This window comes from Tachysurus vachellii, chromosome 11 (genome assembly GCF_030014155.1).
Source record: "Tachysurus vachellii isolate PV-2020 chromosome 11, HZAU_Pvac_v1, whole genome shotgun sequence".
Taxonomy (NCBI): Eukaryota; Metazoa; Chordata; class Actinopteri; order Siluriformes; family Bagridae; genus Tachysurus; species Tachysurus vachellii.
Window position 1 is genome coordinate 13,748,944 of NC_083470.1, and position 23,143 is coordinate 13,772,086.

Consider the following 23,143-nt stretch of genomic DNA (forward strand, 5'->3'; position numbering starts at 1 on the left):
CCAGACTGATCCTTATCCTTTTGCTTATTCATGGTAGAAGACATGACAAATTACTGATAAATGATGCTTTTGTGTAAAGGTGTTTGTATTCACATGCCCAGATAAGCATTTGCTTTCTTATCTACAGCTCAACTATTTATTATGCAAGGAATCTGCCAAAACAAGCTATCAGTGGTTTACAGGATGTGCTTAACTTCACCCTGTTCATTTTTTGTCATTGGTTCCTTCATTGGTACAATTTGACCAGGCTTATGTACAGATAAAAATCTACTAAGCAAAGAAAACAAAATTAATAGTTGCTTTGACCACATTTTGAACTGTCTTGGAGAACTGTCCATAAACTGTACAAGACCTTTTTCCATTTCACGTCACTTTTCTGTCTGGCTCTCTTCTGTAGACCTTCTAATTAACATGATAAAAATGATTAAGGCAAAATATGCACATTTTGCACAGTACTGCACAGATCTTTTATGAACATTTCAAAAAGTTCATGTCAGAAACACATTTCCTTCCTTCATAAGTAAAATGTAATGGTGTTAGTTCTGCATTGCAGGTGTAGAGGTGTTCCTAATTATGTGGACAATTAGTGCTAGTGCATCATTTGAGCAAGATCATAAAAATACGGGTCAATAGTGTTAGTTAACATTCACGTGAAACATCAGAATGGGGGACACATGATCTCAGAGCCCCTGGTAATTGGCCAGTAAAAATGGCAAAAAGAACAATGTTTTTCAAATCATCAATTGTACTGTTAGAGAAATCCCACAGTAGTCACAGGTTCCTGATGTGTTCTTCTGCTGTTGTAGACCTTCTGCCTCATTCTTTTGTTCTCACAATTCTGTGTAAATCCTACATAATTGTGTGTGAATATCCCAAGAGGACAGCAATACTGTAATACTAAATCAAGTCCACCTATCAATGATCATGCTACAGTCAAAATAACTGAGATCAAATATTTTCCCATTCTGATGAACTAAATCTATTGAGCTATAACTTGCACTGCTGCCTCATGATTGGCTAATGCATGAATCAGGAAGTGTAGATGTGTTCCTATTAAGGTGAGTGTACAGTAGAGTATAATTGGGTGGGTGTATAGTTTAATTATGGAATGGACTTAAATTAAAAAAAAACACAGGAGGGCTTTTGTGACAAGAAATTTAAATGTTTTTATTAGCTTTTTTCATTTATTAAAGAGAATGTCTTTACAACATACATTTACTTATGAATCAGATGTTAAGGAGGTTGGAGAAGGACAAGGAAAAAACCCTTGTGAAAGAACAATATCTTACAGGAGTATAAACTTCAAGCCATTTTGGAATGTCCAGCTCTGTTCACCTCTACCTCTATTGTGTAGCAGATGGGGTGAAAAAACAAAAGGCACGCCAAAGAGCCCACTGTCCACAATCAGCATCAACAACCACAGGCCAAGATGCTTTACTCAGAAAACAAGTGAGCGAGTCTGAGTGGCCCTTCACTACTATGAATCTGATCCGAGATGGCCAATGCAGTCTGAATCTATGTACATGTTAGTCCAAGTAACATAAGAGGAAGGGACAAATCCTGATATCCTTCACCCTGCCTGATGAGTGACTTCCATATCGAGAGGAACTGCCGACAGGAGACGTAGTAATCTCCAAACTCTGCCAGACTACAGAGACTAGATTAGATGAGTGCTTTGATCATTTGTGGCAAATTTGAGCTCTAAATTGTTTCACCCTCATTTTACATAATAATGCTATAGTTAGGAAATTATATTAGTTGGCATCTGTCATAAACATCAAAAGCAATAAATTGTTCCCTAATATTATTCAAGTGCTTTTCTTTTCACAGGAGCCAGCCTGCATTTCCTGCCTAGAAACATGTATATTAAGAACTTAGTGTCATCTGATGGGAAACATTAGACGTTAAGAAGCTATGTGGCCAATTAACCATTTAATTACATTGTACCAGCCAGAACCAAGGAGACTTTCCCAGGAATATACAGTTAATGTTTAAACTGTGAAACAAAAGTAAGAACATCATCAGCCCCTGAAAAAACAACAACAGAAAAACCCAAAACAACAACAACACTGACAGCACTGCTAGCACAACAAAGGGGCTGCTTTTCAAGTGTTTCATTGGCACAATTAGAAATCAATCACAAAATATGTTGTGTGGTTAGCCCCGCCCACCCGATATTTCCAAAGTGACCAGAATGAACAACAAGAATACCTACATTCTTTAGTTGCTTTTTTTTAACAAACAAGGAAAATACATAATCATAAGGACTATAGGTAACAGTTAACAGCTAACAAACTCTTCACTACTCAGGGGTGTAAGGCACAAATTTACACATGGAAGAAACAAACAACCAAAAACAGGCTATCAAACATGTAATTCAATAAGAGGGTCTGTGTGAAGATGAGATTCGGAAATGATGCCTTTTAATACCTGCCAAATTATTAAAATAAAAAAATAAATAAAAAAAAAGCGCATTTCCGCCATGCTGGCCATGAGCCAACATCCGTTCACTGGTTTTGCAAATAATATGGGTGTTTTTTTGTTCTTCCCTCGGCTCAGTCTTTGCACTCTTTCATGCAAAAAGTGAACCAGAATGGCACTAAGTGAAGCTATGGCCATTAGGATTAGAGGTTGCTGAGACAATCCACAGTGCTGAATGAGGATGCACATGGAGACATGAAGGTGTGTTTAAGGAGTTCCAGTTTGATGATTGTTTTTTTTCTTTCCTCATCAATGTATTTTTCACAAAGGGAAATTCATCTTGGTGTGAGGCTTGATCTTAATCTGTCTCAAACTCCTCTGGCAAAGTTCAATAAATAGCTCCTTGGAAGCTTTACTTTCCTCCATAGCTCACATAGAAACATCCAAAAAAGTTAGAGGACTTTGCTTTAATGAGTTGTACTGGCTCCAGTTGAATGACTTTAAATAATTTTACATAATTAATTAAAAATTAAAAAGTTCTCTCTCTTTCTCTGAGTCTAAAAAGAGTCAGTCTTTCTTCAAAAGCACTTTATTAAAAAATAAATACAACCAGCTATTAGTACTAACAGTCACGGGTTATTCAGTCAACTGTTACAGTAGACAATTTTTCAGACCTCGCTAAAGGCAGAACTTGATTGCTGTGTCCAGTAGCTGCAACACTGAGAGAGGCATTTTATCATTTTTTTTATCTTACTTCACAGTTTTCCTTTGTAAACCAGCTGCTGTTCCAGGCTGAGATCTCTGCTGTCCATGTTTTTTTGTTTTCCTAACTGGGGTATAAACCAGCTTCAGAACTATGCAATTACACTCCGCTTTGTGATCCACAATGTGCTTTTGGCAGACTGCAAAGAAAACGCCAGTTGTGACGTTGTTGTCCCCCCAGCCTGGCATACTGTCTTCTTACAACTCTGAGCAAAATAGCAAAATGTGGCTCAGTGACAAGAGATTCTAAAGTCCCTCTCTTTTCGGTAGCAGGTGTTTACATCTTTCACCATGAGGGAATCAACAGCCTGAGTTGAACACGTACATTTATGTGAAAAATGTTTTTTTTATGTGTTTTCTTAAAAAAAAAAAAACAGTGAGCATTTTCTGTACACAGCTGTACAACACAGATTTTTCCACAGACTGTTCCCCTGCCCCAGATGGGCCTGATTATGTCCCAGAGTCACTGCACTTCACTTTGCCAGAGAGAGCAAACTGTGAAGGTTTGGGTGGGACGTCTGGTTTGCGGTGCCTGGAGCTGCAGCGAGGCAACGAGCCATATGAGCTCAAGCTGGAGTGACGTGAAAGGCCTGAAGCAGAAGAAACGTGCATGGAGTCAAGCCTCTGTGGAGCTGGGGGTGGTGTCTCGGCACGGCTAATGCTGCGCTTCCTTGACAGGTGAGACGAGTTGGATGAATTGGTGTTGTGCTGTTTCTTCGGGCCCATTGGGTATCCACGGCAGTACATATCTAGCCTTTTGCCCATCTGAGGAACAGCTGGAGGTACCACAGCTGCTAATGAGGCCTCCCTCTGGGGCACGCGGGGTGGCATCCCATCTGAATCCACCATGACATTGTGGCATGGGCTCTTCACTGCTTTGTACTCGAGTGTGGCTGCTTGATCATCTGGCAAATCTGACCGATGTGGTTGCTCCACATACTCATGCTGGTGCTGGTAGACCTGCTGGTGCTGGTGCTGTTGTAAAGGTAGCACCACCACACTGGGAATCTGGCCTGAAGATGCCCTTAGTGGCAGGTCAGTGCCTATAAGGACATTAGGTGAGCCCATGGAGGCCAGCTCTTTGGCACAGGCATTGATTAGGTTCTGGTTCCTCTCCCAGTCCCGGCTGGCACGGCTGGGTTTACGGCGCAGCTGCATGGGTGTTGACTCGGGTGTAGGAAGTGCCACCAGATCCAGGTGCTGCTGCTCCTCTGCTTTCATAAGTGTTTTACCATTGTGCATTAGAGGACCAAGGATGGCCTCAGGCCGGCCATCTTTGGCTTGTGTCTCGAATAGGCCCGTCAGCTTGGTGACGCTGTTCATGGAGCCACGCCTGGAGTTCACAGTCTCCTTGGTCTTTTTGTGTGCAGAGTGCTCAAGATGGCGCCGCCGATGGTCACATACACAGTAGACCACAATACCAGAGAAGACAGCACCCATAATGAATGCCAGGACCACAGCCACAGCCAGTAGAGTGATGGGCACCATCTGATCCCGGCCCTTCTGGAAGCTCTCACGAATCACGCCTGCAGGTGAGAGTTGAGAAATTCTTTACATGGGATAAATCATTTGCACATGTCAAACTGATTGATGGCTACAGCGTAATAACCAACATGGACTAAATAGCACTAATTATCAGCACTAAGCAGCAATCATTTACTGTAATTTTGTATGTTGGACTTGGTTAGAGTGCAACATTAAATTCTGTCAGTATAAATTTCTTCAGATAATTCAGGTTCTCACTGGATTAGAGTCGCTTTAACAGTGATGCATAAAAATATGGATTCTCAATTCTGCACTTATATCAGAGATTTATTTTTTAAAAAGCCCCACAAATCAAAACTAACTATGCACTACACCTGAAAGCAGCAATGACAGAAGCTAAGTGTGAGTCCGGACCTTAGAGTGTACAAAAGCAAAACCATGTCTTTATGGACCTTGCCTTGTATACAGAGGCACTGTCATGCTTGAACATGTTTGGGCTTCTTATTTCCAGTGAAGGGAAATTTGATGTCACAGCATACATATATATATTAGATAAATCCACAGTGTATTATGAATGCAGAAATTGTAAATGTTTTTTACAGACTTTGCATGAAGTAAAGGTAGACATACATTTTACAATTATTTCTGTTAGTGTAAATTATAGTCAGGATTTGCCATGCTCTTGAAATTGACTATGCCATTCACTACATTTCACTATAATTGCATCTGAAAAACTTAAATTAATAGGTACACAATTTACAACATGGATATTTGCATAACATCAATATTTGAACAAGAAAAATAAAAGATGAACCTGCAGGATAGAGTAAAAATATTCAGCATGTCTGGCTGGAAGTGTAGACCATGATTAGAATTTTCCAGAATCACTCACAAGACATTTCAAATAGCTGTTTTTTGTTATTTGTGGTACGCAGATAAAAGCAATGTATCACTGTGGCTGTTTAAAAGAAACAGTAAAGACAAATGCAACGTATAATAATATGTAAAGCTGCTTCACACTTGCAGGTGTTGTTTGGGAAATACAGTGCTACAAAATATTTTAAGCAGGCAGAAAATTGAATTGAATAGAGAACCAAAGTAACAATATACATGAATGTATACTCTTAAAAATTTCAATGGAAAGACTAAGAGCAGTAATGTAGACTGGAAAGTGCAGTTTGTAGAACTAGCATTAAAAACCAAAGTAGAACTGGTAATAATATAGGAGTGATAGAACAATGGCTTGAAGAGTAGAAATTTGTGTAGGCAGTTGAAAGCAGTACATGAAACCTAGCATGAGAATACTATTACCCTACCCCCACCCCAATATTACTTAGAACACTATTAACCCATCCCCACTTCAAAGCTTGAGAGTATGCTTTACTCACCCTGCCTGAACACACAAACACACACAATGAGAATAATATCATGTGCCACTACTTGAGCGTCTACATAGGCACGTCTTCAACATTTACATACTTTTTCTTGCATGTATATTTGTTTTTCGCATCCTTTCACTATTTGTAATTTCTGTTTTTGTGGATTCCTTATGTCCAGTTTCAATAATGTCTGAGTTTGCCAGAGGAAGCAGAGAGTAGGATTTTCACTGTATTGTGTAACATACAATTTCCTGTACATATGACAATAAACTGATGAATCTTAAATTAAACACAAATGTAAGTAATAGAAGAATTGGTAAAAAGGACAAGCCAATCAAATGAATTATAAAAAGTTATGTTGACAACACAAGATGACAGGTGGGATAAGTCGCTTCTGTAGTAACTTTAATAGTGTAAATGTTGAAAAGGTGATGTTCTCTGTGTGGAGACATTAGTTCAGCATTTAAACCAGGACTCTCCAGTGTCAGCACTTTGTAAAATCAGAAATGGAAGCTGTACCAGCGCATGTTATATGACATTGTAAAGTCTTCAGGATGTTGCATTTTCATTCAATGTTAACAGGTAAAAAAGGGAGGCATGTGAGGGAACAACTGTTTACAGCTGCTTTAAACTAAGTTTGCTGAAGTTTTACAATAGTAAATGTAACTATAAATGAAAAAAGTGTCCATTAATAAATGAAACCATCTGTAATCATTGGCAATTTGCTGTGGTATAAGAGAAATAAAACACTTTTGGGAAATGCTGTTAAAGTAAAATGATCAACTCTGGGGAGGTAACACATCATCCATAGTTGATTATTTTCCTATAACTGCACTTCCCAATACGTTTTATTTCTTTCTTAGTGGCTTAGGAGTTACACCATCATCAAATGCAGACACTTTCTAAAACATTTTATAATGTATTTATCATGTATATGAAGAACAGAAGAACAGTTTTAAAGTTTGTACATAAGTAAAAAAAAATGAATAAGAACAACAGCAATAAATTGGCTAGCAGGAAAAAAAAAGAGTTCATAAATCTTGGGCAGAGTAGAACAGTGCAGTGACAACACTCAGCACATACTCATCTGTTTCCTGTAGGGATTAAAGCAAATGGTTTCCATCATCCACATAGACACACTAAGGTGCAATAAGTCATGTCTAGAACATACTGGGATCTAAGTTGCACCGGCCTCATGAAATCCGCCCTGCCAGCCTGGTGTCGGTCTGATCCTCAACACAAGAGATGGCTTTAAACGTCACTGTCTCTATCTATACAACTCCCTTATCTGAGAAAATATCTTTTTTTTCTTCTTCTCAAGACTTCACTGGATCACTATACATGTTTTATCTTGTGGCAAGAAGATGAATTGCGGACATGTTTTCTGAAACCCTGAATGACAAAGTGACCGGGTTATACAGTATACATCCTCTTCTTCTCTCCTAATGGAGAGATCTGAGAAGCTTTTCCTTTCAACCTATTCTGTGAGTTTTTTTCTGCTTAAGTGAACCATTTTCCCTGCTCACTGCTCTGTATTTGATGTTTTGATGGGTTTTCCATTCATAACACCATACTGCCTACAGCAAGATAGATCTGCCTGAAAGAGAATGTTAAAAGTGCCCGCTTAAGATGAGGGCTCTGAACCATAGATTTAGTATGCATGACTTTAAACAAGTGTTACTACACACGATTACAGCCTAGAAAGCTACTGGTGAGTTATGCTCCTGTTGAACAACATTTCTTAAAATGTGATTATCTAGTAGTGTAATTGAGCAGGTTAAGAAATTAATAGTGCAAGCTAAAATGGAAGAAATATATGTTCATACAGGTGAATGGATTTGTAGAGGAAAAAAGTGTAAAACACTGCAAACTTTTTCCTAACAAAAGTGACAACTGATCTGAAGAATGCCTGCAGAATGCAGCTCACTTGTGTGCTACATATGAATTTTTTTTTTCACCAGATACCATAAAGAGCTAAGATGGACAGTTAATGTGCTAACTTTGGACTTCAGATTGTAATTTTACTATTTATTAAATGTGATTAAAAAAAACACATACTTTAGTTGTGCTAGCTTTTAAATCAACTTCGGGTTAAATGTGTTCTGTCCTTGCTTCTGCTTGCAAAATTACAGCCTACAATTTAAATTCTGCTATTCGGCTTCTTAGCTGTTTGTACCATTAATCTCTAACTGCTTTCTACATTAGCAAGTGAGGGAGCTAGGGGGAAAAATCAATCAGATCCTCACAAATATTTCACCTCCAGGGCAGCTGCAGTCTTTCCAAATTTACTTGGGTTTTACTATAAGGGATTTGTTTCCCCCAGTATTTAAATATGGATATTTTGTTCAAGTGCTCTAAAGCTAATGCAGCATTTCTGTAAAAGGTTTGTAAGCCTGTTTACAACAAGCGTATTGATGGTTAACTTTCATTCTAGACAGAGAGTGCTACACGAATCACCTTGAACTAAACTCCATGATGAAAAAAGCTTCACCTGCAGGAAGAAGACTGAGCCCTAAATCTATGCTGTCTAGCCAGTGAACATTGTTTGAAGTGGAGTGGAAAAAAACAGGCTTTTCATTGAACATCAGGTGAAGGAACAGAAGCTCACTCAGTCCCCAAGAGGAAGAGAAGTTAAAGTGCTCTTCTTCTGTCTCTGTGGGCCACTTGCTCTGACCTTGACACTGGGCTGCTAGGCTATAGAGGGCCCCATTTAAACAGAGCCTTAGGGTTTCATCAGACCTTTGAAGAAACCCAACTTTCATGTATAAACGAAATTGTTTCTTTTATTGACTTCAAAGGACCTGTAGCTGTAAAGAAGCCCTGGTCTCAGACAAGTGCAACTCTATTAGTTAAAGGCACATGATTGCAAAATCCCGCTTACTTTTAAGACCTTATTTCCCTTTTAACAAATTCTTTTGATTGCTTCTTGATGCTCTAAATAGCTTTAAGTACAAACATATTCATGATGACTAATTATACTCAACTAGTCTACTCTTATAAAAATTCATGCATCTAAAACTTATTCATGTAATCTTTTCTGACACGGGTTGTTGACATAAAAGTTGTCCCAAAAAACAAAACTCAAGCTGAGAATCCTCGTATCTGAATTTCATGAGGCTCCAATCGGAGATAAATTAGGTACCTTGGAAAATGCTTCGCTGCATTTGAGTGAGCTCCAAATCCAAAGCCTCTCACTATAGTCTATCCTGTGTGAAGAAGTGATGAATGCTCACACAGAAAAAAAAAAAAACAGTCAATTTCTACAAGATTATTCCTTTTTTTCCTAAAGAGGCTTCAGAGGTACATGAGGTTTGTTTCAAACCATGAGACAGTTTGACAGACATTAATGGTGATGTCTGATGTAAAAAAAAAAAAAAAAGACAATTTAACCTCGCAGTCAGACACGCAGGTCTGTGAATGGCTTACGGAGGATTCGGAGTGACTTACAGTACAGAAGCATGAACATGTGTGTTGACTGACGATGGTGTGTGAAGCTCCATTGAGGGCTCCAGTTCAAGTGACAAATGTTCCTGTTGATTCTGTTCAGATTCTCATGTGAGAAAAATGACATCTTTGCCAAACGACCAGCTTGGAAAATTGTTCCGCCACTGCATCTCTAATATGTTTACTTTTCTGCAAAATAATCAAATCCCCCATTTCTGTGAAAGCTCCTTTTTGTGTTTGAATAGTGAACAGGGAGTGTTTTAACATCATCTATATTTGATATAGTGCTTTGTAAGGGCTTTCTAATGTTTAATGTTGTACTAGCACAAAACGCATTAATCCTCCTTTATTTTTATTTTATTTTATTTTTTTTTTAGAGAAAATCACTGCTGTTCTAGTTCTTTAGTGTATTTATAATGGCAAATCACAGGGGTGTGGATTTCAGCCACTAATTTAATGATTTCAGATGAAAATAAAAATAGCTTAATAGCTAATAGCTTAGCTTAAAACTTCACTCTTAAATGATTAGTTTTAATACACTTAGTGTTATATTTCTTGAAGGTCTCTATTTCAACTCTTATCTAGCCAATGACTTCATACCGTACATCAACAGAATAGGCTCAATTCCTCCAATCAGCGTCCTCAGAGATTGTGAATTTCTCATGCTACGCACTGTAGTTGGTGCTATTGCCATCAATGAGGGTTTGAAGATGGATAAACCAACAGACGGCAGTGTCACATTTATCAAGCAATAACTAGTATAAAATGAGGATAAAATGTGTCTCTTATTAGCTGTTTTCTTTGTTAATGAACAGGTTAGACTAGCATTGATTCCAATAGCTAATATAATTAACAAATTACTTTGACAAGGTTTGAAAAATGTTTTTGTGCATTTTGTGATTTAAACAAACTCATCTGTTAACAGTTTTAGATAAGCAATAAAATACTTTTTATATTCACCTTCATTCCATCAGTGTTTTCCAGGTTTTATCTTCTTTTTTTTGCATTTGCCTCTGATATCCTTTTTATTTGTTATTTGACAACTTCAGTAAAAACATTACCTGCAACTGCTGCTGTGTTTGTTACCTGACATCTATTTTTTTTACTTGAAGTTAAAGGTAGAACTTTTTTGTTCCAGTTTTACTTGAGTACATTTAGTTTGTTCACCACTGTGCATGATATATTAGACTTGCCTACAACTACTGAAGCTATTAGTTTTCAGTAATCAGGGCCACCAACTATTTAAAGTTAGTTTGTTCATTATGTTAATAAAGTAAATTGTAAATACTAACTTTTTAATGTTCTAAGTAGCAGTATCTGTATCTGTGAAAAAAAACAACAACTCTACATCATTTCATTTTCTTAATGCAAGATGTAAATGTTTTCAATCCATCGAGTGATGTATTTATGGTCACTCAGTACAAACAAGGCTTCATTATTTATGGAAATGAAATGCACTACAGATACTTGGCTAATAAATAAATTTTTCATGGCAGTAATTTATGTGAGAAACTCATTCTGACAATTTTAATTGTCAAGACTTGTTACAAGAATCATGGACATGTTCCTGCCTCTGGCATACATGCTGTACACTGCAAAAGAGTATTAAAATAAGATAGTGTTTCAAAGCTACAATGCCTCAGATCTGTCATAATAAAAAAAAACATCTTCTATATTTTCCTCGGTAATTAACACTACACCATATAAATGTCTAATGCATTTAGTAAATCTAATATTATTTTAGAATTTACTGGGTTTTGGAAAACACCGATGGTACTTTGGATGGTATTCATTTCTTATTCCTTCTGAAGTTACATTCTAAACCTTTTATATAACCTTTAATATTAACCTGGATGCTGTGGCAGGTTTAATGGTGCATTTGTTGTCAGTGTCCTGAACGGCTGATGATTTCTACATCCACGGAGTGATTTTTAAAAGCTTTGGTGTCTAAAGCTTCTGATTGAGGCCATCAGTGCACATGCAGAGGGGATAATATTTAAGGTTTAAGCTTGGCATATTCCACAGTGAGCAATCATTTATTTACATCTCTGATGTGCACGTCACTTTGTTTATAAGTGCACATTCCCCTTTTAGAAAATGTCAAGCTGGCATTTATATTGCCTCCTGTCTACATGAATACAGCTGGACTTCTAACATTCTAATCAAAAGCAATATTATAAAATGTCAGTTCTTAGATGTATAAAATGTAACTCTGACATATGAGGTCTGTAAATATGATAAATCATACAAAGTCTATATGAAAAAAGAAATCAGCAAGGATTAAATATTAAATATATCTGGTTAAAATTAATATTATATAAAAGGGTTTGAGGAGAAGCAGAACTGGGTTAAAGCTATAGCTGAATTTAATGCTGAATAAATGTAGCCTTAAATTACAGTGGAGGTGAGAGCCACTAATACGTACAGTACATCATTAGGATACAAGTAGCTGAAAATAGTGATCTAGTCTAAATCTATCTCTCTCCATAACTGTCAGTGTGATGGAAGACCTAGTTGTAAAACAGTGTCAAATGTGCTATAAAATTGTGAGCATTCCATAATGAAAGCTCACTTTGCAGATTTAACGTCTTTAACCATGGCAGCCCAGGGAAACCCCATTAGCAAATGTACACACTGGCTGAAATCCAATCTCTTAGGGGAAAAGAGAGGATTTCAGCCATAAAACAAAGAAACCAGTGCATTGCATGGCACTTTTCATAAAATGGAAGGTGTAATACTGTGCACGCTTCACACTCGATCTGCACACGGCTATCACATATCAGCTCTCGGGTTCATAACTAGAGAGCCCATCCTGGCTCTGAGCAGTATGCTGGGCAGGCAATAATGATTATCATATATTTTGTGCTGTTACAGCACAAGAGTATTCTACATGGAATATAGGGCGAGAAAACTCCAGAGAGAGCGATTTCTATCTCAGTATCTATATAGCTTTTATAATTGACCTATAAATTCGAGAGGCACAAAGAGACAGCCACAGGTTGGGGGTTGGGCGGATTGGTGGGGTGGTTAGAGACAGAGAGAGAGAAAGATAGAAAGAGAGGGCAAAGAGAAAGGGTGGGGCTAAACAGAAGCAATTCCCCAGATGAGGGTATGAGAGATACATCTCCATTTGGTAAGAGAGAGTATGCGCTGTACAGTAGATTAAGGTTAGTAATTGGTGGTGGTTACTTTAAGGTCCAGCCTTGGAACATTCCATCTGGGGAGATGAAAGGTCCTGGGGAAGGGAGACTACTTACAATGGCAGCAGATGGTGGAGGTACAGACAGGGTGGGTAGGATTGTGTGTGTGTACACTAACACACATACACACATAGACACAAATGAGATCAGACACAGAGTGCTCAAATGTACTGCGAAAAATGATGCCACCAGCCAGCTCTGGCACGGAGGAACTGGGGTGAACTCATAAATATCACTTTTTGAATATTCATCAAATTCAATTTATTTTGCCTGTGTTGTACTAATGTGCCAGAGTGCAGGGACATAGCAAGCCTAAAAAAAAGGCAGAAAGGAGATTGTGTAAATGAACTAACGCTTACATATTCTTATTATGCAATATATGCACTCTGAATAAAATCTGTAATGTTTTTTAAAAACAAATAATCGCCTCAGGACCTCAGAAAGAAAATGATATCAAAACACAAACATCCTTTTTTTTGTTTTTCAGAGTACACTTGGTCACTTTGGAACTGATGTGTAACTCAGCATAAAGGTGTCCACAGGAGGCAAGAGGGAAGCGTGGATATGAATGAAGGTGCTGATAATACGTTAAGCAGAAATAATATTGCAATGGAGGAAACAGCGCTTATTACAAAAGATATCCCAAAGCCAAAGGCATGCAAGAGCAAGAAGTAAACATCGTGATAGCAGAATAACAGCCAGTGAACATCAGTATTCATTTAGAATATAATGAAAGCAGATTATGTGTAACTGTCTACGATAAAGATCTAATAATAATAATAATAATAATAATGCAATAAAAGAACGGAAATAAAAGCAAAAAGAAGCAATTATATATGGACCTCTTGCCTATGCCACAGTGCCACAGTGTTCTGGATGGCAGTACTGGGGATTGGCAAAAGAGGCAGCAACACAGCAGTGATGCCAAATAAGCATGCCACGTCTCTGCCACCATTGTGTAGGTTCAACAGGTGTGCTGCTTCCAGTGACCATGCAAATGTAGGAAATGTCCTTGTGACTAAGCTATTCGCTGGCACCTCGTTGGGTGATATGGCAAAAATATCATCTCATGATATTAAAGAGATCAGTACAAGCTAAGAATAATAGGAATTTATTGATGTATTAACCTTTTTAAAAAATATAAATAGCAAGCATTCAGTAAGAAAATCTATTTAAGGTCTCAGTTACAGTTAGTAGCTAATAATCAGTGTTATAAAAGTATGATGGCAACCCAGTATGTTCTGAAATCTTATGACAGTTTGTAAAAGTCAAAATTCTGCACCTTTCACAGTTTTAAAATTGGGAGTCTATTTGAGTCAGTTATCGTCATGTTATTGTGTAGTTCATAAATGAATATGATATATTCAGCACTAAATCATTGCTGACCTATTGGCTTGATTCCGGCTAGGCCGACTTTCTTGCATGCTTATGACGGAGTCTGAATAAGTACAAGAGAAAAGGAACAATTTAGTTATTGTCTACAGAAACGTAATTGTACACTGCGCATATCCTGCCATCTATAAATTATATACCCAATGAAAGAAATGATAATGATTTAACATTCAGCAAGTCGGTACAGCACATCACTACCCACAATCAAACAAAAGTGGAGCAGTAAAATAGTGCCAGATAAGTAACAAGATTACATCCTGTGTTTTATCGAAGTTTTCTGTAAGACTTAAATAATAATATGATAGTTGGAGAACTGCTATACAGTGCACACGAGTTGAGTTTCTATCTGCGAGTTGACAAAAGACAAATTGTGAACACTGTGAAACGTGCAGAAGAAAATGACCTTTGAGGAAAACTCTAGAATGATCTTTTGACCTAGTTGTAAGACCTTGAGGTAGTGAAGTTTGAATGGAAAAGCGTATTTTACTTTCAAATTGTTAATGTCCTAAGACACTATATGTTGAGGCTATGCAAATACCTCAAGGGAACATTTAATTTCGTTTCTTACTTAATGTAAGTCATATAACCTGTGCCTAGATTTTTGTGAATTAAGTTTAAATTAAGCCAAAATCTAAAACTAAAAAAAAAATTCTAATACTTGTAAAGTTGGCTCTGAGGAAGAATTCCAAAACAGAGAGATGATAAGAAAAGTCTCCATAGAAGTGCATACAGATTTGTAGTGTTATGGCTCAGGAGGAAAGCAGAGATTTAATTTAGTTTAATTACTAATTATAGCCATCACTGATAAATAACATGAAACAATCTAATTTGAATGTTGATCCAGTTTGCACTTTTTATGCTTTTGTGAGCTCTGGATACTTTTATCAAAATGATTAGTCAGGCTTACTGTAATAAAACCTGTAATGACAAATTTGGTGAGCATAATGTACTGTGCTGCTTGTGCCGCTGGTTTCACTGTAAATGGCAGCTCCAGACTGACCTTGAACAGCAGCTCAGTGACTCTTGCCAAGAAGGAGTGTTCAATGTCATGTCATGACTACTAGATAAAGACTAAGCCATCATTTGGATGGGCAAATAAACAAGAGTGCAATCTTCTCCTTTTAACTGTAATAGCCTGGATATTGCCTCCCTCCTCATGGGCCGTTATGGTCTTTGTTTAATAATTCTCTCTCTTCCAGGAGCACAATAATTTATTATGTGTATAAGTGCATCCCTCGCTTTGTGCGCTGGTCGACTAGAAGCAGCAAGAAACTGTAACAATCTTATAAAATAGCAAAAATGGAGTCTCCCGTTCCCATTCCAAGGCTTACCGGTGGACTCGTGCTGGGTTAAAGAGGGCACTGCGATATAAGGGTCCCTCTTATCGGCGGGTTCAGGGGGATCTTTGGGCTGCACAGTGCTGAGAGAAGAGGTGGAGTGGCCTGCCAGAGTACAACATAGATTAATACACAATCATCATTAACAAACAGAAATACACTTCCTCCCATGGGTCTGAATCACAGTTGTCTACAAAAAAAATAGTGCCTAACTGTACCTTTCCTTGCTGCTGGAGAGGTACCTTCAACCACATCTTTTCTAACTTTATTATATATCTTTAAAATGAACAGACATCAATGGAACATCATAAGATTTTAATGTAAAGCTTTGAAGCAATTTTTCTTTTCACCTGATGGTGGAATAAGACTGTGTTAACACAGTTAGCTAAATTGGAAGAACCATTTTACTTTAGAGAAACTGAAGCAGCTTTATGCAATCCCGGCAGGAGGAACTTTCTTTATCAGAGCAAACTGGGCACAGAACTTCATTATATCTAATACTATGCTAATGCTAATACTAATACTACGCTAATCACTCAGAATGGAAAAAACATCAAGTGGATTTGCAAGCAAGAATTAAAAACAGAAGTTTTATTTATGATTATGTTAATTTATCCTATTACTTCCTATAAACGACCAAAAGTAATTCGGCAAATGAATATAGTCGTGTTGTAAATATTTAGTATTTTGCAGAATTCATTCATTTTGGTTACCAGTCCCGTTGAAAAATGAAAAACCACCAGCCTAAAAGGGACAATAGCTGCATATTTAAAAATAAAAAAAAATAAAATAAAAAAAAACACGCTACAGGTACAAAAGGTGACCCAAAAAGGTAATGTTAAGTGCCATTTTTTCCTGAGTGCATGCTGTTATCCTTAATGCCTAATTGAATCTTTTGGGTTTACAACACAAGTGTAAAGTTTTATCATACCTAATAAAGCTTCATAGAGCAATACAAACTATGCAACAGCCATTCCCATGCCTAGACATCCTCCTGATAATATGCATGTACACTGTGTCAAATGAGACCTGATAATGTGACAGAAACTAAGATTTTCCACAATTTTTTGTTCCATATTTATAAAAACAAACAATTTTTATCTCTTATCTTGTCATCCTCAGAAATAAAAAGAAAAAATAGTTTATAGGAAAATCATTAGAATATTGTTCCATACATATAATTGAGTCATTTTTGAATCATAAAGAACATAACAGCTGAATTAAGCTATGACCTTTTGAGAATTGCCACAGCTCCTGATGCATGAGCTGAATTATGCGCTGAGCATTGTCCATGTGTCACTCGAGCATGGCTTCACTGTGGCCTTCTGAAGCCTGTGACCTTGCAGGACGTTTTTATTGTGCTCACATCCAATTCAGGGCCTGACAAATTTGCTCATTTTATAAATCTCCCTTTACCTTATCACACTGGGGAATAAATGGCTTTACTCATATCTGTGGCTCTGCATTTTCTGCTTATATTCACACAAATCTTATCAATTAAAAAGAGCCTCCTTTGAAGCCTGTGGCAACTGTTCACAAGAAATCACATGACAGACCAAAATGGGGTTTAAATGAATCTTCTCTTTCTTTTTTCCACGGAGACACATTTAGTGTAGTTTAGACTTCTCTACACATTTTACAATCAAAATCAATCATTGAGCAGTTAAGTCATCATGAGCTCTATATCTTAATTAAGTGATAAACATTACCCCCTCCTTTCATGCCTGTTTGCTGTGATCAGAATGGTCTGAACTTGCAGTTGTTTGCCATTGGTCTGTCATGTGCAACAGCTTCATGATCTCCCAGTAGCAATCATTAAAATGATTTATTTAAAAATGTGCTGGGTGGCTGAGTGATTAGTGTGACAGAGCTATTTTATAATTCATTTTCCACGGCCAGGGGAAGTGGGATGGAAGCAAATGACACACATACACCAGAATTGATGCATTACAGTTAAGACACCACAATTTATACATATTTTTTACTGTTTAAACAATATAATATTGAATAAAAATAAGCTGTGCTGGAACCATATTTGAAAGAAATTAACACCTTATAAATGAACGCTGATTAACGCATGTGTCTAAATTGGAGCTATTTGGAAAGGAAGTGGTTGACAATGATCCTGTTTCGAGTATACGAATATCACATCTGCAATTACATTTTGCCCTGGTATCATATGTCGTTCTTTCGTGAGGGAACTTGTTTTATTATATTTAAAGGTATTCATATGGAAATCTGAAGTCTAATAGATAATAAAGATGAAGCAAGCGAGCCTTAGCTGTCTACAGTGCCAACATATCACAATTCTTTATTGATGTCTGTCTGCCTGTGGTGCGGTGTGATGCCAATAACAAGAGGACAAGAGCAGCAGGAAAGAACACAGAGACGTCAAAGATAAAATATATGATTCCTATTTTTATCATAAATGCTTAGGATAATCAGACCTTTTCCACCCAGGGTGAGTAACAATGTGATATGTAGGTCAGGAAGGTAGACCACCTCCTTCCAGCTGAATGGATAACATTTCCTTCTCTTTCGAATGGTATCATCATACAGCACCAAGCAGCATGTGAGAGTGTGTGTGACAGCATGTGGGTTTATGGGTGTGTGTGTGTGTGTTTGCTGATGTGGCCTGCTTTTGCTGGATTGTATTTCATGAATAATTTCTAAAGGAGCTTTGGAGAACATGCCGCTGTTCAGCCTCTGTAAACAGCTTCCACCATTTGCATTTGGTCACATCTCTAACCCACAAAGCCGCCTTCTATTAAGTAGCTAGATCCATCCAATTAGGAAATCAAAGGTCAAAGTGAATCAATGGGACCAGTGAAGGCTTGCATAGAATAGAGAGGAAAGAGAATGATGGGAGAGGGAGGAGGAGCGTCTCTCAAATCAAGATTACTGTGGAGAAATCGAGTGAGTGTAGCTGAGCTGCTACATATCACTGCACACCGCAGGGAGAAAAAAAAATATTGTATTTAAAAAAAATAATTGGTTTCATGCAAGTTGCTTCTGAATTACAGCACTTACCATTTAAAGCCACAAAGGAGTCTGGGGGGGGGAAAAAAAACAAGTGGAAAAAAGTGTTAATTACAATTTGTTTTGTATATGCATGTTGTACTAATTTAATATTTGTGTTTGCTATGAAAATAGCTATACTTTAAAATAACATCAATGTCAGTGTGATAGTAACTAATAGTTTAATTTTAATGTAAGTGAATGCGGTATTAAAAAGTAAGCAGTTTACAGAATTTTACTATTCACAGCAGATAAAATGATGAAATAAATGAATGCAGTCCACTGAAAACAGGCCTCTATAAGGCTTAGTGTAGCTGAGTGAATAGGTCACAATGAAAGCTTCTGTCTGTGTGTGTGTGTGTGTGTGTGTGTGTGTGTGTGTGTGAGAGAGAGAGAGAGAGAGAGAGAGAGAGAGATTCTGTCTAAAGCAAGTTCTTGTGTTCAGTGTGTTTCTGCAGCTGAAGGACAGGGTCAAGGCTGAGCCCAGATAAACAAGAGGGAGAAAAAGAGAGTGAAGAGAAAGACAGGGAGAAGCAGAGTGAGAGGGAAGAGGCCCTTGCTTACTTTGGCAGTCTCCCAGTCCATCTGTGTTGCCCTGCTCCACGTCCTGCTCGAACGGCCATCTGCATAATCAACAGAGACAAGACACACGGCAGTGAGCTGCTGCAGCCCTGCTGCCTCAAACAAGCCCATGCGAGGAAGAGCACAGCTCAAACCCTGGGGCACACCCTCTATTTTCCATTGGGACTTACTGACTTAAACCCAAAGGCCAAGACCTTAGTATAAGTCAATGGAGACCGGTCAAATGTCACACGCATTACAATATGGGAAAGGATCAGTTTCTGACTATAATTAACTCATTTTTTCCCAGCAATACTAGAGCGTTTTATAAAATCCTAGTAGAATTCTGATGGTTTTACAAAATTGTCATAAATTGTGATATACCTGAATATTCCTTAGGGTTATTTGAAATACAATTCTAGAAGTTTCTTTGGTTCTGTTAAACATACAAAGAAAGGTTCTTGTCTAAATCAATCAAACAAGGAAATACAGACATATCACTGTGGAAATGCATATTATGTTCTCATACAAAAACTCATTGTTTTTTTGTTGTTTTTTTTTTTTGGTCAGGTTGAACCTGCTATTCCTGACGGACGCTCAGTCATGCAACCAGAGGAGATAGTCCTGTCAATTATCTATTTTCCCCCAGCAGTAACAGAGTGTTTTATAGGTCTTCAATATTCTTGCACAGTTTGAGAAGAGATGCAGTATATATAATATCCAAGTGTCCCACTGACACAACCTGAAAACGGTATAATAAAGTATCACAGTATTATATAATAGATGCTGTTCTGCTATTTGCCAGGATAGATCAACTCAAAACCTGGTTGACTCTGCAGGAAGTTCATATTTGTCTGAATAGCTTTCATCAAGCCAAACATTTATCCAAAGCTAAAGCAAGAGAAGTCTTTAAAAGCCATGGGCCATGAGCTTGACCATGTGTGAGCTTGACCATGAAGAAGACAAATGAAGAAGACAAACAAAACTCACCTGCCCTCAGTGGCAATATTCCACTTGTTTATAATTAACACTGTTTGACTACTTTATATAAGGAAGATTGTTCCATTATATAAATAATAATTTTTTTTTTAAATCACTGTTTTTTAGGGTCATCTGGTGTGCCAAGAGACCAGTCAAATGGGTGGGAAGGTTCGCTCTATCATTCAATAATGTGCAAATTAAAGTTGCTTTTTCAGTATAATGACAGCAATTATTGAATAGACACCATCATTATTTCATTTAATATCATTATCCTTTAAACATAACAACTTATACTGCAAGCTCACACAGAAATATGAAATTGTTTTAATTAGTTCTCATGGACACAGTATAATTCCATATCTTTTTCTTAGTGTCTGTATCTTCATTATTGTTAAAAGAAAATCATCTAGCATTTAAGACAACCTTGCTACTCACAGGTATGTCCAAACTCAAATATGCTCTACAATATACAATCATTTAATTTATTATATACCTCAAAAGATAGAAATCCTTTAATTAAAAGAATGTTGATGTCCAAGTCTACTCTGGTTTGCAAAACTTTGGTTAATATTAATATAGCTTCCTTCCTAAGATTTCCTTTCTTCCTAAGATTCTTTCCGTAGGGTTATTTGGAATATAATTCTGGACATTTCTCTGATTCCTTTTTAACAGTGATGAGAAATGCAATCAAAACAGGAAACACAGATATGTCACTGTGGAATTAAGTATTATATTCTCACAGAGACTTATTGTTTCTTTGTCAGGTTAAGCCTGCTATTCCTGAAGGACGCTCAGTCATGCAATCAGAGGAGACGTGACAACTTTACAAGTAATGTTCTGGTAAACGGTTAATTTGACCAGAATGAAAACATTTTTTTAGCAGAAATAGAGTTCCATGTATTCTTCGATTAACTTGCAACTTCTCATAATTGATGTGTTGGGAAGCAGGAAACTGGAAATGTGGAACTGAGTACCTGAGTGACAATTAGTGATGGATAGATCTCAAAAAACAGCAGGTCTTGTGGTGTGCATCCAGTATGTAATGATTTGTACATACCAAAAGTGGTCCAAGGAAGAACTACCAGTGTACCAGCAACAGGGTCATGGACAAAGTTTATATTGTAAAAATGATTCAACCTGACTAAGTGTATCCAGCTGTACACACAACAGAGTACAAGCTAGAGAAAAAGGGTCATTCTCTGTTATTACAGCTTGTGTTGACAGAGAGACAAGAAAATGTGACGGTTCAGTTCTTTTGCTCTAAGTGCAAGAAAACACATCTAACTCCAAGGTATTGCAGTAGGCAGTGACAAAGTCTGAGAGTGTGAAGTTTCAGCTATTTCTCTCTCGGGCTCAAATTATATTGACACTTTTCATTAAATGTTGCACAAAGTGTTGAGCCAAATGCCTTTCACTCACTAACCACAAAAGCCAACAGATCATAACTGTGTAATCCTCTACTCAGTCACTTTAGAAGCACTGTTCAAGCAGAGTGAGGTCATCTAACCTCTTAATGCCACTCTACTCAATTTCCAAAGTGAAAAGCTCTATCATAGTAGACATGCCTTTGAAAATAATAACAGGATAGAATAAAATAGCATGCAATGACTGATCACTTTCCACAGGGCAAAACCCGCTACTGGTATAAAGACTTCAGGAGTCTTTAAATACTAAAGACTTCAGGAGTCTTCAGGAGTCTTTAAATAAATCAATCAGGAGATTGATTTATTTATTTTTCTCTGACGAAATGTTCTGCGATTGTTCAGGAAGAAACCACCACAGCAGCAAGAGTATGCAAGCTCTAAATCTTTAAAAAATACACACACTCACTGCCCACTTTATTGGCAACACCGGCACACCTGCACATTCAAGCAGTTAGCAGCAGAATGGATAAAATCATACAGACAAATGTTAAGAGCTTCAGTTGAACTTCACATCAAACATCAACATGAGGTAAAAATGGGACTGACTGTGACAGCTGTTAGCGCTAAATAGGCTGGTTTGATCATCTCAGAATCTGTTTATCTTACAGGATTTTCATACACAACTGTTTCTAGAGCTTGCACAGAATGTTGCAAAAACAAAAACATCCTTGTTAAAAAAAGAGAGATCACACAAGAATGTCCAAACTGGACAAAGAACTTCATTCTTACGGTTATGTTACCTCAACTAAGTATTCTTTACATCTGAGGTGAGCAGAAAAGCATTACTTTATGCACAACACATTGAACCCTAAAAGAGAAAGGACACAACAGCAAAGGAACAGTTCAACTGCTGCATGTCAAGAGCCGGAATCTAAGTCTACAGCTCAATTTTACCTAAAATGGGCAACTAAATTTTGGAAAATGTCTGGAAGAGAAGAAAGAAAAAAAGGGAAGAAAAGATTGCAAGGCAAAGTAGAAGATGAGGCTGCATGCATGAGAAAAAAGTATTCTTCTAAAAGCTATAAAAGGTGTTTTTCCATGTCTCTTCTGGATTTCTCACTATCTAAAACACAGATATTCCCAAGTTCATAATCTTTAGAAATACAGACAATATAGACATTAACACAACATCAGAGTAACACACCTTGTGCTTGTGATTTCCCGACACACGCCTTCTGATACCCAGCCGCAGTATGGATCCCTGGAGGCAATACAGGACCTGTGAGAGGAAGACACACAACTGCTCTATTCTGAAGTCTCTAACCAGGATTAGTGAGCTCAATAACATGCTCTTTAACCTCTTCTCATACCTCTCACATCTTTTCTCAGGAGATAAGACCCTATTGTTATTATTTCTGATAGCCTTATTGTGTGAGCTGAGCTCGACTCACTTTTTGCACTTCCCATGTCGCTCACAGCGTGACAGTGGCACCTTAACCACACAAGATGTGAACGCCACGAAGAGTGAGTGACTCTTGCTGTCGATCTGCATACTAATGATGCGCTTGTCATCCACGCCATCAACGCTGCACCTGAAAACATGCAAAAAGAGCTCATCACAATTTCTTTATATACAATGGTGTCTAATGAAAATCTGGGATTTCTGTTTTTGAAACTGGAAATAAACAGTTAAAATCTTTAGAAAAAATCAAAAACAAAAAAGCAGCACCAAAAGTCTTTGACTTATGGATTTGATCAAACTTCATCATCAGGTTTCACACAACTCTGCAGAGTCTGTG

The 23,143-nt window shown here is 37.5% G+C and overlaps 1 protein-coding gene across 3 annotated transcripts in view; it reads right to left on the minus strand.

The window, feature by feature from the left end:
• Positions 1 to 23,143, minus strand: part of sema6a (sema domain, transmembrane domain (TM), and cytoplasmic domain, (semaphorin) 6A) — a 68,966-nt gene that overhangs the window by 1,921 nt on the left and 43,902 nt on the right. The window contains exons 14-19 of one of the 3 annotated variants that reach the window (XM_060880966.1): positions 22,796 to 22,936; positions 22,549 to 22,623; positions 19,003 to 19,061; positions 18,451 to 18,471; positions 15,415 to 15,525; positions 1,142 to 4,709 (exon numbers count right to left, since the gene is read on the minus strand). In XM_060880966.1, the coding sequence (XP_060736949.1) occupies positions 3,634 to 4,709; positions 15,415 to 15,525; positions 18,451 to 18,471; positions 19,003 to 19,061; positions 22,549 to 22,623; positions 22,796 to 22,936 (1,483 nt within the window). In that variant the 3' untranslated portion in view covers positions 1,142 to 3,633. Of the gene's footprint in view, positions 1 to 1,141; positions 4,710 to 15,414; positions 15,526 to 18,450; positions 18,472 to 19,002; positions 19,062 to 22,548; positions 22,624 to 22,795; positions 22,937 to 23,143 lie in introns of those variants that run through there. The other 2 variants (XM_060880968.1, XM_060880967.1) reach the window with 2 other exon arrangements.